The sequence below is a fragment of the Falco cherrug genome, chromosome 14 (genome assembly GCF_023634085.1).
Source record: "Falco cherrug isolate bFalChe1 chromosome 14, bFalChe1.pri, whole genome shotgun sequence".
NCBI lineage: Eukaryota > Metazoa > Chordata > Aves > Falconiformes > Falconidae > Falco > Falco cherrug.
Genome location: NC_073710.1, coordinates 7,503,239 through 7,516,199, shown reverse-complemented (window position 1 = coordinate 7,516,199; position 12,961 = coordinate 7,503,239). Strand labels below are relative to the sequence as shown.

Here is a 12,961-nt window from a genome sequence, read left to right as displayed (position 1 = left end):
TTTTGGCTGCTTCTAATGCAGATACTCAAAATTTTGAGAACCTTAGACTATACTGACTGGGCTGCATGCTGCAGGTCCCTGCAGAGGCAAGGATGCTGTTTTTAAAAGCAACATAAGAAAGCCAACCAGTGGAGATCAAACATTTCACAGTATATTGAAAAAATATTCAACTGATAAAGTTATCAAAGTCTCTCACGTTCTGTGCGAAGTTCAAAGGTTTATTTCGTTGGAAATCCTTAAGCACTGTAATCAGAATCTTCTCATATTGATTTACTAATGAAATCAGCTTTTAGAAGACGTCTGAGCTTGCGAAGGCACTCGGGATGGGTAATTTCAGAGTACTTGCAAGATAACAGGTTTCTAATGTGCACTGAATTGTGACTGACCTTGTCAATGATCTGCAGCAGAGATCCCAGAATTTCACGTTAAGGATATTTGGGAGGGGTTTTTTCAGTGTTCTGCCATTTAGAAGTTAAACAAGACAAAGCATAACACAGACAGAGATCAAGAGCTCAGTGTCTGCAGGAAGGCAGTCTCTCATATGGCCCTTCCCGACTGATATTCCTGACACAATCCCTGCCCAGCAGGTTGGGCAGCTGGAGCAAGACCAGCAGGACATGGGCAGAGAGTGGGGACAGCCTTTGGTACTGTGACACCACCGAGGACTGGGTCCTGCAGGATGGTGGTCTTGGCAGGGGGGACCGAGCACCGGGCTGTGCTGGGGCATGTAAGCCCAGGGTGCTGGAGGAAGGCTGAAGGGACAACAAACTTTGTGTGGCCAGAACAGGCCTCTAAAAGGGGAAAGGTGAGGAAGGACACATCTTCTGTAACTTATCCGAATAAACAGAAAAGAGGAAAAAGTTAGTGCATGAATACTTGGAGGTACAAGTCTCCGTTCACTTCATGAGACCTTGGCATTCTCATCTTTTTTACTCCTTTGGAAGCCAAAATTAAACCCAACTCTACCAAAACAGAGGAGAACAGAAACCCTCAGCACCTGGGGAGCAGACAGCAGCAGCGCCAGGATCAGAAGACCGACAGTGGCACAGGGCACCGGGAAGAGCCAGGAGGGAATGGGCAGGGAGAGCCCTGAGCATCAGAGACAGCACAGGCTCCAGTAGCCCTGAGTGAAAATAAGTCTCTGAACTGTGTCAGGATGTTTCTCTTCTGAAGATAACCAAGTGAAAATTGTGATTTACATAGCTGGGAGGTGCCATGCAAAGCGGAAGAGAAGGGAAAAGAAGTGACCACAGGGTGGTTTTCTTTTCTTTTGTGGTTCATTTCTCAAAAGCTGCTGTTTCCCCTTTTCTTTTTTTCCTCCTTAAAGGCGGGAAACTTTAAAAGAAATTGCAGAAAGCAATTAAAAATCTAAAGCAGTGTACTATATAAAACAAGTATGTGGGAGAACCTTTTAATAGCAAACCATCAAATATCTGTGTCCTAAAATGTTGTGGGTTTTTTCCCCCCTCCCACACTGCGCTTTGTTAAAATGTCCCTTGCACGTGTGCCTAGCTGCTGCAAGCGAGCTCAGTGGCAGGGACAAGAAATCTGGAGCTAATGGGAAAAGGGGGAATACCAACCTGTAATTTATGTTCATGATTTCTGCAATGTTATAATTGAATGATACTAACGTTGTGTGCTAATGGATGGTTGAGCACTGGCGTTGGAGAGGCCCCTCCAGTTACAAACACTACAAAGATTCTGCAAACACATGCGCACAGAGACATACCCGGTGCCATCTAGTCCCCAGCACTCAGGCTACGGGTCCACAGTTCTGTATTTCCAAACTCTTTCTTGATCAGTATCATAACTCATAGCTGCATACAAAAGTGAGATACCTTCAGTTACGTCCAAAGCAGGCACAAAAAAAATGACGCTTTTAGGTCTGCAGGCTCTTAAGGAGAAGACAGTCTGCTGTTAGCCCCAGACAATTCAGCCAGGATTCCCTGGGGCCTCACAATCAGGCTAATGAGAAACTCCCCAGCAACCCCCATGTAAAATGCCTTCATAGGTCTTTAAAATGCCTTAAATTCTCTATATATTTAGTAAGACTTTTTACTTCTTTAAAATGTCCCTTGCTGCTCCTCAAGATAATGCTCTTGTGATATATTACAACAGCAATGCAACATTGTCTGGCTGGACCCTTGCTTTGCAAATATTAAATCCTGCTTTCCTCTTGGTTTCAAAGCAGCCAAAAATCCTTTTGCAAAGCAGAGGTGCGCACTTGCCTGCTCCCCCCCCAGCAGCCCTGCCCAGCCCACCCTCTCTGATGCTTTCGGAGTGAGACGGATGGGCTTCAAGGGCTGCATGTGCTGTTAAGAGGGAAAAGCAGGGGGAAGGAGTACTTGTGCTCTTCCTCTGGGATAGAAAACGTCTCTGCCCCTTACACAGCAAAACACTATTGACCTGCTATTTAACAGCAAGCTAAGTCCCCACATTAAGAGAGTAAAGGAAATGCTTTTTTTCTTCCTTTTACATTAAGGAAAAAAATGTTTACAAGACCTGAAGAGGAAGGAAATTTGCTATATGCCCATTGTTAAACAGGGCTGGTGGACACCCAGATTATTTACCCTGGCGCGAGGGCAGCCTCTGCCTCCTTATACATTTTCCTGATTCTCTATGTTAGCAAGTACAGCCTTTAAGTTGTGGTCATTAAAAAAAAAAATAAAAAAAAATCATAAAACTATTTCTAGTTGTATTTAAAGTACTTTAATAAATTCCTCAGTGCAGCTATGCCAAGGGCTGGATTCCTGCAAAGCATTTCACCTTCACAGGTTTTACCAGGGAGAGGGTGTTAAGCCAGAGCAGACAGGAACTTGCGCACATATTCTACCATAGGAAAACGGATGGCACCCGGTGCTAAGCCATCACCGAACAGACCCACCCGAGTGCAGGATTTCTACTGCCAAATTATCCACTGCCAGGGATACACAAACCAGGCGCCCTCAGTAGCAGAGAAGGCCACCACGAGACACAGAGCTCGGGCCCCACTGTTTGACATGCATTGCCCTGCACCTATGAACGCTTACGCCTGACCTGGGGACAGACAGCTGTCACAGCTACCTGGACAAGCCCCACGACTGCAGGTTCAACTTGTACTCACAAAAAAAAAAAAAAAATCCAATATAGCTTCTACTGGTTTGATGAACAAAATAAGATACAACAGCAAAAGGACCTTCTGTTCCCACAATTGCACCTATATATTTTGCTAGTATTAAAAAAGTTTAAAAAAATCACCTTCTACCTGCTCTTGCTGTCCCTACGTACCACACAACCCTGCGACTGCCGCTCCCCTGGCCCACAGCAGCTGCACAGAGTGCCAACAGAATTTTTCAGAAGTTGCTTTGTATGTGTTTGCACACACACAGAGATGTACAAACACATACAGGAGAAGAAGGGAGAGAAATATGTTAATTTGAAACATCTGGCAAATGTTTCAGAGTTAACAAGTCCCAGGTTTAGCCTTTTGGTTTTTGGATGTTGGGGTTTTTTTTTGCTGGGGGAGTCAAGGAAGGGGAGGCAATTTTGTCATTTTGGACCAGGGAAGGAAGGGGCATGAAACAAGAAGTTGAAGCGTGTTTTTTCACCCTTTATTGAACTTCAACATCACACTACTGGAGCTAATGCAAACAGGAAGATCATAAAAGAACATAATGAAAGTCTCGCACACTGGGACTGAGGGACTGGTTTCAGTTACTGAATATAGCTTTGGAGGCACACCACACAAGAGTCAGTGACTCCATGCAGCCGCACCACCACATACTAGGGCTTTTTAAGTTTTTCTATGTAGTTCCTCAGTCATATTCCAGCCTGCAACCTCTGTCCCATGCACTGCACCCTGTTCTGATAGGATGCTGTATTGCATCTTTATACCCATGTAAGATTGACATCTGTAGCTACTGAACATATTAAGAGGAAAATCTCCCAGTTAGCACATATTTTCTTTAAGCTGCCATAAATCACACATACAATACATTTTATCCCATATCCGACGTCTTGAATGAGAGTTGTAATTATAGGAGTAAATGAAGAAAATGGAGGAGATTCAACTAATTTGGGAAAAGCCTTTCACAGGCTGTCTTTTACTTACAGCACAGTCACCATTAACATCCAAAAATCCCAAATTAACTCCCGCTCTGCACAGAAATTATTTTTGTTGTTGCTGCTGCTGTTTTGAACCTCAGCCTGTGTTAAATTTAATACAATTCAAGATTTGTGATAGATAACACCGGTAACTCCACTCCACTGCTGTTTGAGACGAAGGTCAAGCAAGAGAGCTGGCGAGCGCTCTTTTCATGCGCCGTTAGCTCCAGGCACAAAGGGGCCTTCGACATCACAGCTGGGGGTTTGCAGCAGCAGCAGCAGCAGCAGCAGCAGCAGTATTTGCTATCAAAGACTAGTGAAAACATGAACCGTTCAAAACAGCCGTGGCACCCAGAGAAGATGCACCCAGTGCAACCCAGAGCGCAGCTGGTACAAAGTGAAATGCCAAAGTGCCACACAAAGGCAGTTTATGTCTTCAAGACCAGCCAGATACTGACTCCAGTAAGAAAAGTCTCCCGTGAGCCAGTCTCCCCGTGACTCTTAAAACCCATGCCAACCAGGAATGCAGCACCATTATTAATTTTCATGTTACTGCTCAGTTTCTGAGCTGTTCTCATGTCACTGCTGAGCTTCCAAGAGAATACCATTGTGCAGTCCAGTATGAAGAGAGCACAGAAACAGACTTATGGTCTTCAAAATAAAAAATATTCTGAGAATTTGCTAAACGTTAAAGACATAATAGCCAGTAAAATATCTTTACACAGGGCACAAACAGTGACTGAGATGTGGCTAGTTACTTTAAACGCAAACTCATTTGACTATTACCCTCATGCTTGTGTTATCGATACATATTACTCAACTACAGACAAGCTTGCTTTATTCTGTTTGGTTTCTTGAGCCTCTTTTTACTCAAATTAGCAAGGTAACACAGATGAGCAAGCCCCAGACACATGTTTAAATGTTATTACTATCAAGCAGTCAAATGTTAAAGCTTTCTACCACGACGATGTACCACTTTTTATTCTCCAGCCCTGACAGTACTTTCCAATTTCCTCTGAGAGGAGAAATACACACATTCCAGTTGAGACCGAGGTTTAAAATTCCTATTAAAGCAGCTTTTATGTAATTAGATTGGAATGAATGTGCAACAGTGCCCATTGCAGAAAACTTCAAAGTGGTTATACTGGAGAAATCACAACCCGATTCAGTATGCCCACAAGAAGAAAGAATGGCTCTCCAGAGGATAAGAGTATATTAGTCTCTGTATGTAATAGATTTTATTGACCATATGGAACTGATATAAAAATTGTGTTGCAGTGGGTAGTCTTGGATTTGAGACAGGAATGTGACATACAAAATACAGTTCCTGTAAAAAGCCTGGCAGCTTTCTGGCAATTTTTGCAATCAGAAGAACCTAAAATATTTACCTGATTGAGTCACTGATGAGTCCCAGGTCAAAGCAAAATCTGAAGATTCACCCTCTTCAACTGAAAAAGAACAAAAATAAGTTGTGATTGCTAAACCAAACCAACTGGAAGGCAAAGCCATCTGAAAACTTGGTCCACTATGACATTAAGTATTAAAACAGACTTCTGCACTGCTGAAAAAGAACTTACTGCTTTCTATAAAATAATTCATAAGGTAGACATTTAGTAAAGAGATTTTCCCTGTGTTTTAACCTAAATATGGGTTTGCAGTTTCCTCCTGAACAGGTAACAGTAAATTCACATGAAATTTTAATAGAAGTTTAAATATTACTAGCTGCTAAGTATTCATATTTGAAATTTTGTACATTCACAACTTGCATGTGCACAATTGCCACTGTAAATGTAATTTTTTTAAACGTATGCTGTAACAGATCATAGTAAAGAACTGTCCTATGTCAGAACACCTGACTTATGTCATCTTTATGTACTAACGTACTAGCTATACTCAGAACAAGTGGTATCTTAACTTTTTCCAGAGCTCAGAATTAAAAAATACTATTCTAATGTGCAACCATGTTCTGTAATATGGTGGTCATAAATAACTGCATTTAAGGCTTGCTGATGTGAAAACTGTCAGAGCCAGGTGCTCAGCACTTGCAAGTGATATATCTATAACCTTCTGCCTGTTAAGAATTATAAAATGTCATCTGATTCTTACATTTTTAAAAATAACCGAGAGATCAACTGACAACAAGCAGGGTAAAAAAAGAGCCCGATCCTACTGTTAGTGAAATCATTGGCAGGTTTACTAAAGTCAGATTGGGCTTTGAAAGCGGTAACTGCAGAAATTCTTCTTTTTAATTGCAAAAGTTGATCATCCTTACCTGTCTGCTCTGTCACCATGACACTAAACAAATGTAAATCATGGGTCTTTATTTCCTGACAAAAAGTATTTACTCCATGCTCTGAACAATGCCTAACTCTTTACATTTTGTTGGATTCAATTACAAATTCCACGCAATTCTACAACTGAAATCCAAGTGATATTGTAAAGTCTCAAGCACAGCTGCTGCTGCTATTGTCCAGCAGGGACCTGTATGCCCAGGCCCTGGAACCTGCTCCAGTGGTTACTTACATTGAGTATTTATATTTTCACCAAAAGATTCTTGATTTTATGCTTTCCTTCCACACACACACACCCAACTTTTTTTTTTTTTTCCCCCCCCAGTCCACTACGGAATTCTGGCACCCTGTAAGCTATCTATCAGGTTGATGTCAACAGTAACATCATGTGGCATTATGAACAGAAAAGATAATTTACATAGGCAGTGCCATGACAAATTTTGATTTTATGTTCAGACCATAAACAAATGTGCTCCACAGAAGGGCACAACTCCAGTCCTATTAGTCTGCAAGTTTACTAATGGAATAGCGTGGAATTTGGCCACTTCTTTTGAAAAATCATACTTGAGACACAATTACACTTTTTCCTATGTCTATGTTAGCATAAAGGCCATGTCACATAATATGAAATTCCAGAATGTTAGAGAAAAACAAGATACAAAGCTATGAGCTTACTGAAGCCGTTATCAGTACTATTTCCCAACAGCGGCAGAGCAGGCTTGGTTCGCTCGCGCATGCTCTCCGCTGGAGGCTCACCTACCATTTTGTGTTCTGTCAAGACACCATCTTGTTCCCATTTTGACCCACCTCTTACTAGAAAAACTCCGGACGTAGTTATCCTAAATACAACTTCACTCTTGCACAAATATATGTCTTGTTTTAACATCAAAATCTACATCTATTTGGGAGGTTTCTGCTCCAAAACTAAATAAGCTAAGTTTGCAATTCATGTACGTTAGTCAAAACAGGCAAGTAGAATTTTTATTTAAGCCTTGAACGCTTTTTGATTGTCTTACTTGGACAGTTTTTTATATTACTACTTTTATGCTGAAGGGGTTTTTATTTCTTTACATTTTATCTTGGAAAGAGAGGTAAAAAAAATACCAGTCTGCTAAAAATACGTAACAGCAATAAATTCAGTCCTAGTCAAGTAGAAGTATATGGGATCAACACTGGTCATCGGCAATTTTAGAAACACACTGCCTTTCATGTTGGTTAAACACCGGAGACTATCTAGTCCTTGAGCTGCTGCAGGGCAGCTGGCTCCAGCACGTAACAAAACTGCGTTTTTTGGAATCCCTTAAATGAGGGCAAAGGTTTGAGTCAGCCTCTGTTGGCATTAATTTGCTTTGCTCCCTGATGACTGAAAAGGGGACAGAGAACACATATGTGAAGATGACGGCACTTAAATTCACTTCATATTATTGCAGCCATGGTTTCAGGTTCTCCCCCTCTCTTTGCTCAGACCCACCACGTAGCTGACAGTGCTGCACCTCCACGTAGGAAAGAGGCCAGTGGGATGGAGCCTCTTGAGCTTAGACAGAGACACATCTCCCTGCAGCTGCTGCTCACACCACTATTGCCCCTTTTCCTCTCCTTTTCATTTTTCTTTTATTTTTCAGGTTTTTAAGCAAACGTCATCTTTCACAGGATCAGCTGTAAGAAAAAGTTAACAGCCAAACCTACTCCAAGAGGTATCGCTGTATTGGGCTGATGTTTCTCTTGGGCAGCAGGACAGCATGTCCAGTTGTCCCCTCGGACAGCAAGCACGGGGCAGACGCAAGCATGTCCAGGCAGGACATGACCACAGGCTGGCACTCCTCAGGACCAGTCTTAGGTGGTTTTACGGAGCGGGATGGTCACAGTGACAGCCGGTCAGGAGCCCTGACCCAAGCACTTGATCCTCACCTGCCTGCCGATCCATCAACTAAGCTAGGCAGTGGGCACAGAGAAACAAGGGGCAAAAGCATGCCCCGCCTGAAAAAGAAATATACCGATGTAATTAAGAAACCACAGAGGTTTGGAGAGAAAGCACATCAGTGAGGCTGAAGTGAAAAAATAGGTGATCAGGCTTTGCAATAGGCACCAAGCGTAATTGTAGGGAGACCATGTAGGAGCCATGCTTCTGCTCCCTCTCCATAACAGGCATAAAACCAAGAGCCCAGAGGTTCCTCCGTGGCTGCCTTAATCTTCTGGATATAAATTGTTATTTAAGGAGCTGGCATTTGAAGTAGTGTCACTGCTGGCTTTAGCTCAGCCTCCGCAATAAGCAGAAGCCACAGAAGTCAGAGGGAAAGATAATCAGTTTCTTCCTCCCAAACTGAACTTCAACACCCAAGCAGTTGCAGCTAAAATCTGCCCTCAGTTGCACACGGCTGTTGCTGGACTCACAGGGAAGCAGGAGCAGCTTTCCTGGGCTGGTTGGAGATGTGGGGACATGACTGAGCACAGAGGGGTGAGGAGTCCCGCAGACCCCCATCTGAGGACAGACCCCTGGGAGGCTGCCTCAGGGCTTGGCCAACCCTCCCCAGGAGGGCAGAGTGGGTCCAGGACAGATCTGGCTGCTACTGCTGTAGAAGGGATTTCCAGCTCTTGCTACTGAGAAACAAGAAGAAAAAAAACAACTTGGTCCATAATATGAGCCAGGGAGTAATTCACTTAAGTTCATTCTTCAATTAAACTTTCAGTTTCTTGTCACTTCTTGAAACCTAGGTTGACTCAGGTGAGCAGTGTACATTACCATTCACTGTGTGGGTGCTATTATTTAAATAGTAGTAATGGCCAAAAAACTCCAGTGAAGAGGTACAAAGCATTCAACACAGTCACTTTCAAAATACATCGCACAGTAAAATAATTCCTGTTCCATTAGCAGGAAAATACGTTTTCTGAGAGACACCAGCCACAATCACAACTACTGAAGTCAAGGACTAGACACTTCCATCTATGCTAGTTAATTACTCTGAATGTGTAGGGACACACAAGTCTACTTTGCTGATGTGCAGCGTGGGCAGGAGCCACCCAAGTACCCGAAGTACTCTGCAGCTTGGGAATATCGCAGGCAACAGCAGCACAGTTTAAGATGGAAAGCTGGAATTTTATAAAGCAATTAGAGATCTTGTATCAGCTCTAACTACTTCATGGGAGTCCTGGCAACATAATGGTGAAAGCTCAGCACTTCACGAAATTTTGGAGGCATTTCATACTGGGCATTAAAAATGAAGACACCCAAAATCACTGATGATAAGCTTTGGGCAGAATGTTTACAAGTGCGCTTCACATGTTTTTCTTGGATACTTCCCATTTTCCTTCACAAACTCACCTCATTTTCTACCCAAAATATGTTGTGTGCCTGCACATTAAGCCATGGTTACAACCACAGAAGTTGCTATGTAATTACACTCTTAGTCTTGTCTCTGTCTGCTCTCTACGTCCAAATGATCATTTTTAAATGCTTCGGAAAAGCGTATTTCTACTCCTTTAGTAATACAGAGACAATACAGCAGGAGAACAAAAGTTTGGTCCCGCTCTGCTCCACGTGTCATCAACAGAATGGCAACTGGGGTGCAACACACTGCACCAGTGGAGAGGGCACACGTCTCCCAGTGGCAGACTCAATACACAGCTGATTAGAAAAAAGGATGGGCAAGAAAAGTTTCAAAGAATTAAACCTTGATATCAACACTCACAGCACTATATTTCTATTTTTAACGATAAAGACTTTTATATTCTTCTTTTTTTGTCAATGGTCCAATAGTATTTGCCAACACACAGAGATAAAGTACTGGAAATAAAAAAAAAAAAAAACAAAACAACAGAGACACCCTTTTAGCTGCATCCTTCAGGTTGATGATTATGAGATAGTTATAGGAAACTCATCCAAGAGTGTGCCTGCCAGAACAGCTGTGCCTTTGGTGAAATCTGGGGGCACATATGAAGCTGAAACCTTTCAGGAAGGCTGTCTTTGACTTGAAAATAGCCTTGGTCTGGCAGTGTAGAAAAATCTTATTGTTAGTCAACTCAAAAGATAGGTAACTCTGTGCACTGCCCACCCGCAGCCTGGTGCTGGGAGGGCACTGCTGGCAGTGGGAGAACATTCCCTGTTCTGCACCAGAACAGGAGGACTCACTGCTGTCATGCCTGGAGAAGACTGTTCTGCTCCCACTGACTGTGGGACCCAAATGCAAGAGGCAGAACAAGGATAGGGCCAACACGGGGAGAAGCTGTGCTCAACGGCAACATCACAATACAGCACTCTTGTGGGTGCCAAATATTTGCATTTTGCCCACTCATCTCAGATGTTCTCCAAGGACGCTTACTTAATTGCTAGGTCACGAGTGCTGCAGGCTCAAAGATTTTGGTTCTTTATGCTCAGAGAAACCTTTGAAAGGATTCAGCATCCATTCCCCCTAAGAGTGAGAACATCTATTTATGGGGCTACCATTACCTGAACTCCATTCACAGTCACAGTGCTTATTTAACACTTTATCACTCCCAGGAAAGAAGTTAACCTTATCAAAGTAAGACGCTTCTGAACCAAATGTTGATTTCTAGATGCAATCAAGCTTCGCAAGTGAGCAACAGCCCCTCAGTAATTCAGATGGCGTGTGTATGCTCCCTTATCCTATTACACAGGCTTCAAGGACCACAAGGACCAGTTTAACTCTTCCCACAATATAAAAACTCCATAGTATGCTAACTAAATGTCAGGAACTGTGACAGGTTGAGAAACTGCTGAGAAATATGTTGAGTTACAAGCAAATCCCCCAGTTGATGGGGGAACTCTCCTGAATCGGGGCTGCTACCAAGAGCTGCAGTTGGGACCAGGGCCACTCCCTCACCCATGAGCAACCTTTGAAAACTGCATGTACAGAACAGTTTCAGCGCAGAAAATGCTGGTGCCACTTTTTAATTTGGAGGATTTTGTCAGATTTTGTTGGTGACAGAACACTCTCAAATAAACCTGGGGAAATCTCACTGATGCCTGTGTACTAGCTGTAACGTACGTGTCAAGATTCACAGCTTTTACTCTAGAGAAATACCCTAGCACCAATCCACATTGTAAGCCAATCACACGGTAACCACATATTTTCCCTGACCTAACTGTAGGTACTCGCAAGCAAGAGCTCTGTGATCTTCTGTAATCTTCAGGCTTCTTTGCTGCCTTTCAGATGCACATCTCTCTGTGCTGTCCTACCCAGCCTTCGCTCCGTCCTTCCCATCACATGAAATTACATGCTCCCAAATCAGTGCAGGACACAGAATAGCTCCATCCAACCGCCATTCATCCACCACGACTCATCCCACAGCACTCACAGCCTGGGATTTGATACAGCGCTCTTAATCCTGCAAAATGCAGAGCAGCTTCCATTTCCACAAAGTCAAAGGGAGCTGAGGATGCTCAAAACTTTGTGGACTGAGGATTGTATATTAGCCAGTTTCCAGCTGCTTGGCATGGCAGGAGCACAAAGGGTGTTAACAATCTTTACACTTTAAATAGACTGGTATTTTCCACTCACATCTACAGTCTGTCCTTTGGAGAGGTACAGATAGGCTTGCTCCTCGAACTGAAAGAGGAGAATACCACTGCTCTCACAGCCTACTACTCAGAGAAGTTTGGTCCCGCACAGCACTGGGAGCTGCTACCACAATTAGCAGGGGCATACAAAAAAAAAAGAAAAGGTTGGAAATGGCTACTTTAAGCTGAAGCCAGCTAGTCCCTTCTGTTCACATCACCTCCCAGCTCAGCATAAAGCTTTCCCTCCCTTCTGCTTATATGTTGCCTGTAACATTCCCCACCTCCTAACATCAGAGACACAAAGGTCTGCAAAACACAAAAATCTGCGTAAAAGGAGCAAAGAAAAGTAACAGTATGGAAAAAGACCCCATTTGTTTTTTAAACGAAGCGCCACTGCAGCAAAGCTGCAGGCCCCTGCCCTGGAGCGCAGCAGGGTGCAGAGGTGGCCCCGAGCCAGGCCACGCCACGCATGAGGAACCCGCTGCCCTTTGTCAGGAGGCTGGGGCTCTCTCCTGCCAGCGTGCACAAGGAAACTTCCACATCCAGCCGACAACGGGAAGATCTGTGGGGCTTTGCCAGTACTGAGAATAGGTGCTGGTGAGCATATGCTGATGCATTTACCGTACCTTGCAGCTAAAAGGAAAGGCAAATCCCCCTGGTGCCTCTGTACCAACATTCAGGGGAGCAAAAAGGTACCTGGCAGAAGCAGCCAGGTGTGCTTTATACCAGCCATTTGCGCCAATTTACTCCCTTTGGAAAATCAACTTTGCAAGAGGATTCCTGCCAGGCCTCCCAGTGTTTACTAGGTATTTTGCTTGTTTGTGTGATCATTTCCATTTAGCGTTAGTAACACTTTACTATTTTTTCCCCTCGTAGCTGGTGAAAAGGAGCACTGGGAGACCAAGGCATCACCCAAGAGGTGACGGTGTATTCCTTGCCCATGTCCTAACCCACGGGAATTGTGCGTGGTGCTTGGCACACTCACTCACAGCTCCAGAGCCACCTCCCTGTTCTCTCCCCAGTGCACAGCCGATTCAGCTATCGGTGGCCCTCGGCCAGGAGGATTTTTTCC

General features: G+C 43.7%; 1 protein-coding gene across 3 annotated transcripts in view; it reads right to left on the bottom strand.

Annotated features, from left to right (window-relative positions):
- The window catches only part of ZNF423 (zinc finger protein 423), a 234,640-nt gene that overhangs the window by 186,171 nt on the left and 35,508 nt on the right, over positions 1-12,961 (bottom strand). For all 3 annotated transcript variants that reach the window (XR_008735140.1, XM_055726858.1, XM_055726859.1), the window contains exon 2: positions 5,472-5,531. Coding sequence is in view for 2 of the 3 variants with exons in the window: in XM_055726858.1 (XP_055582833.1) it covers positions 5,472-5,531 (60 nt within the window). In the remaining variant the exon portion in view is untranslated. The remainder of the gene's footprint in view (positions 1-5,471; positions 5,532-12,961) is intronic.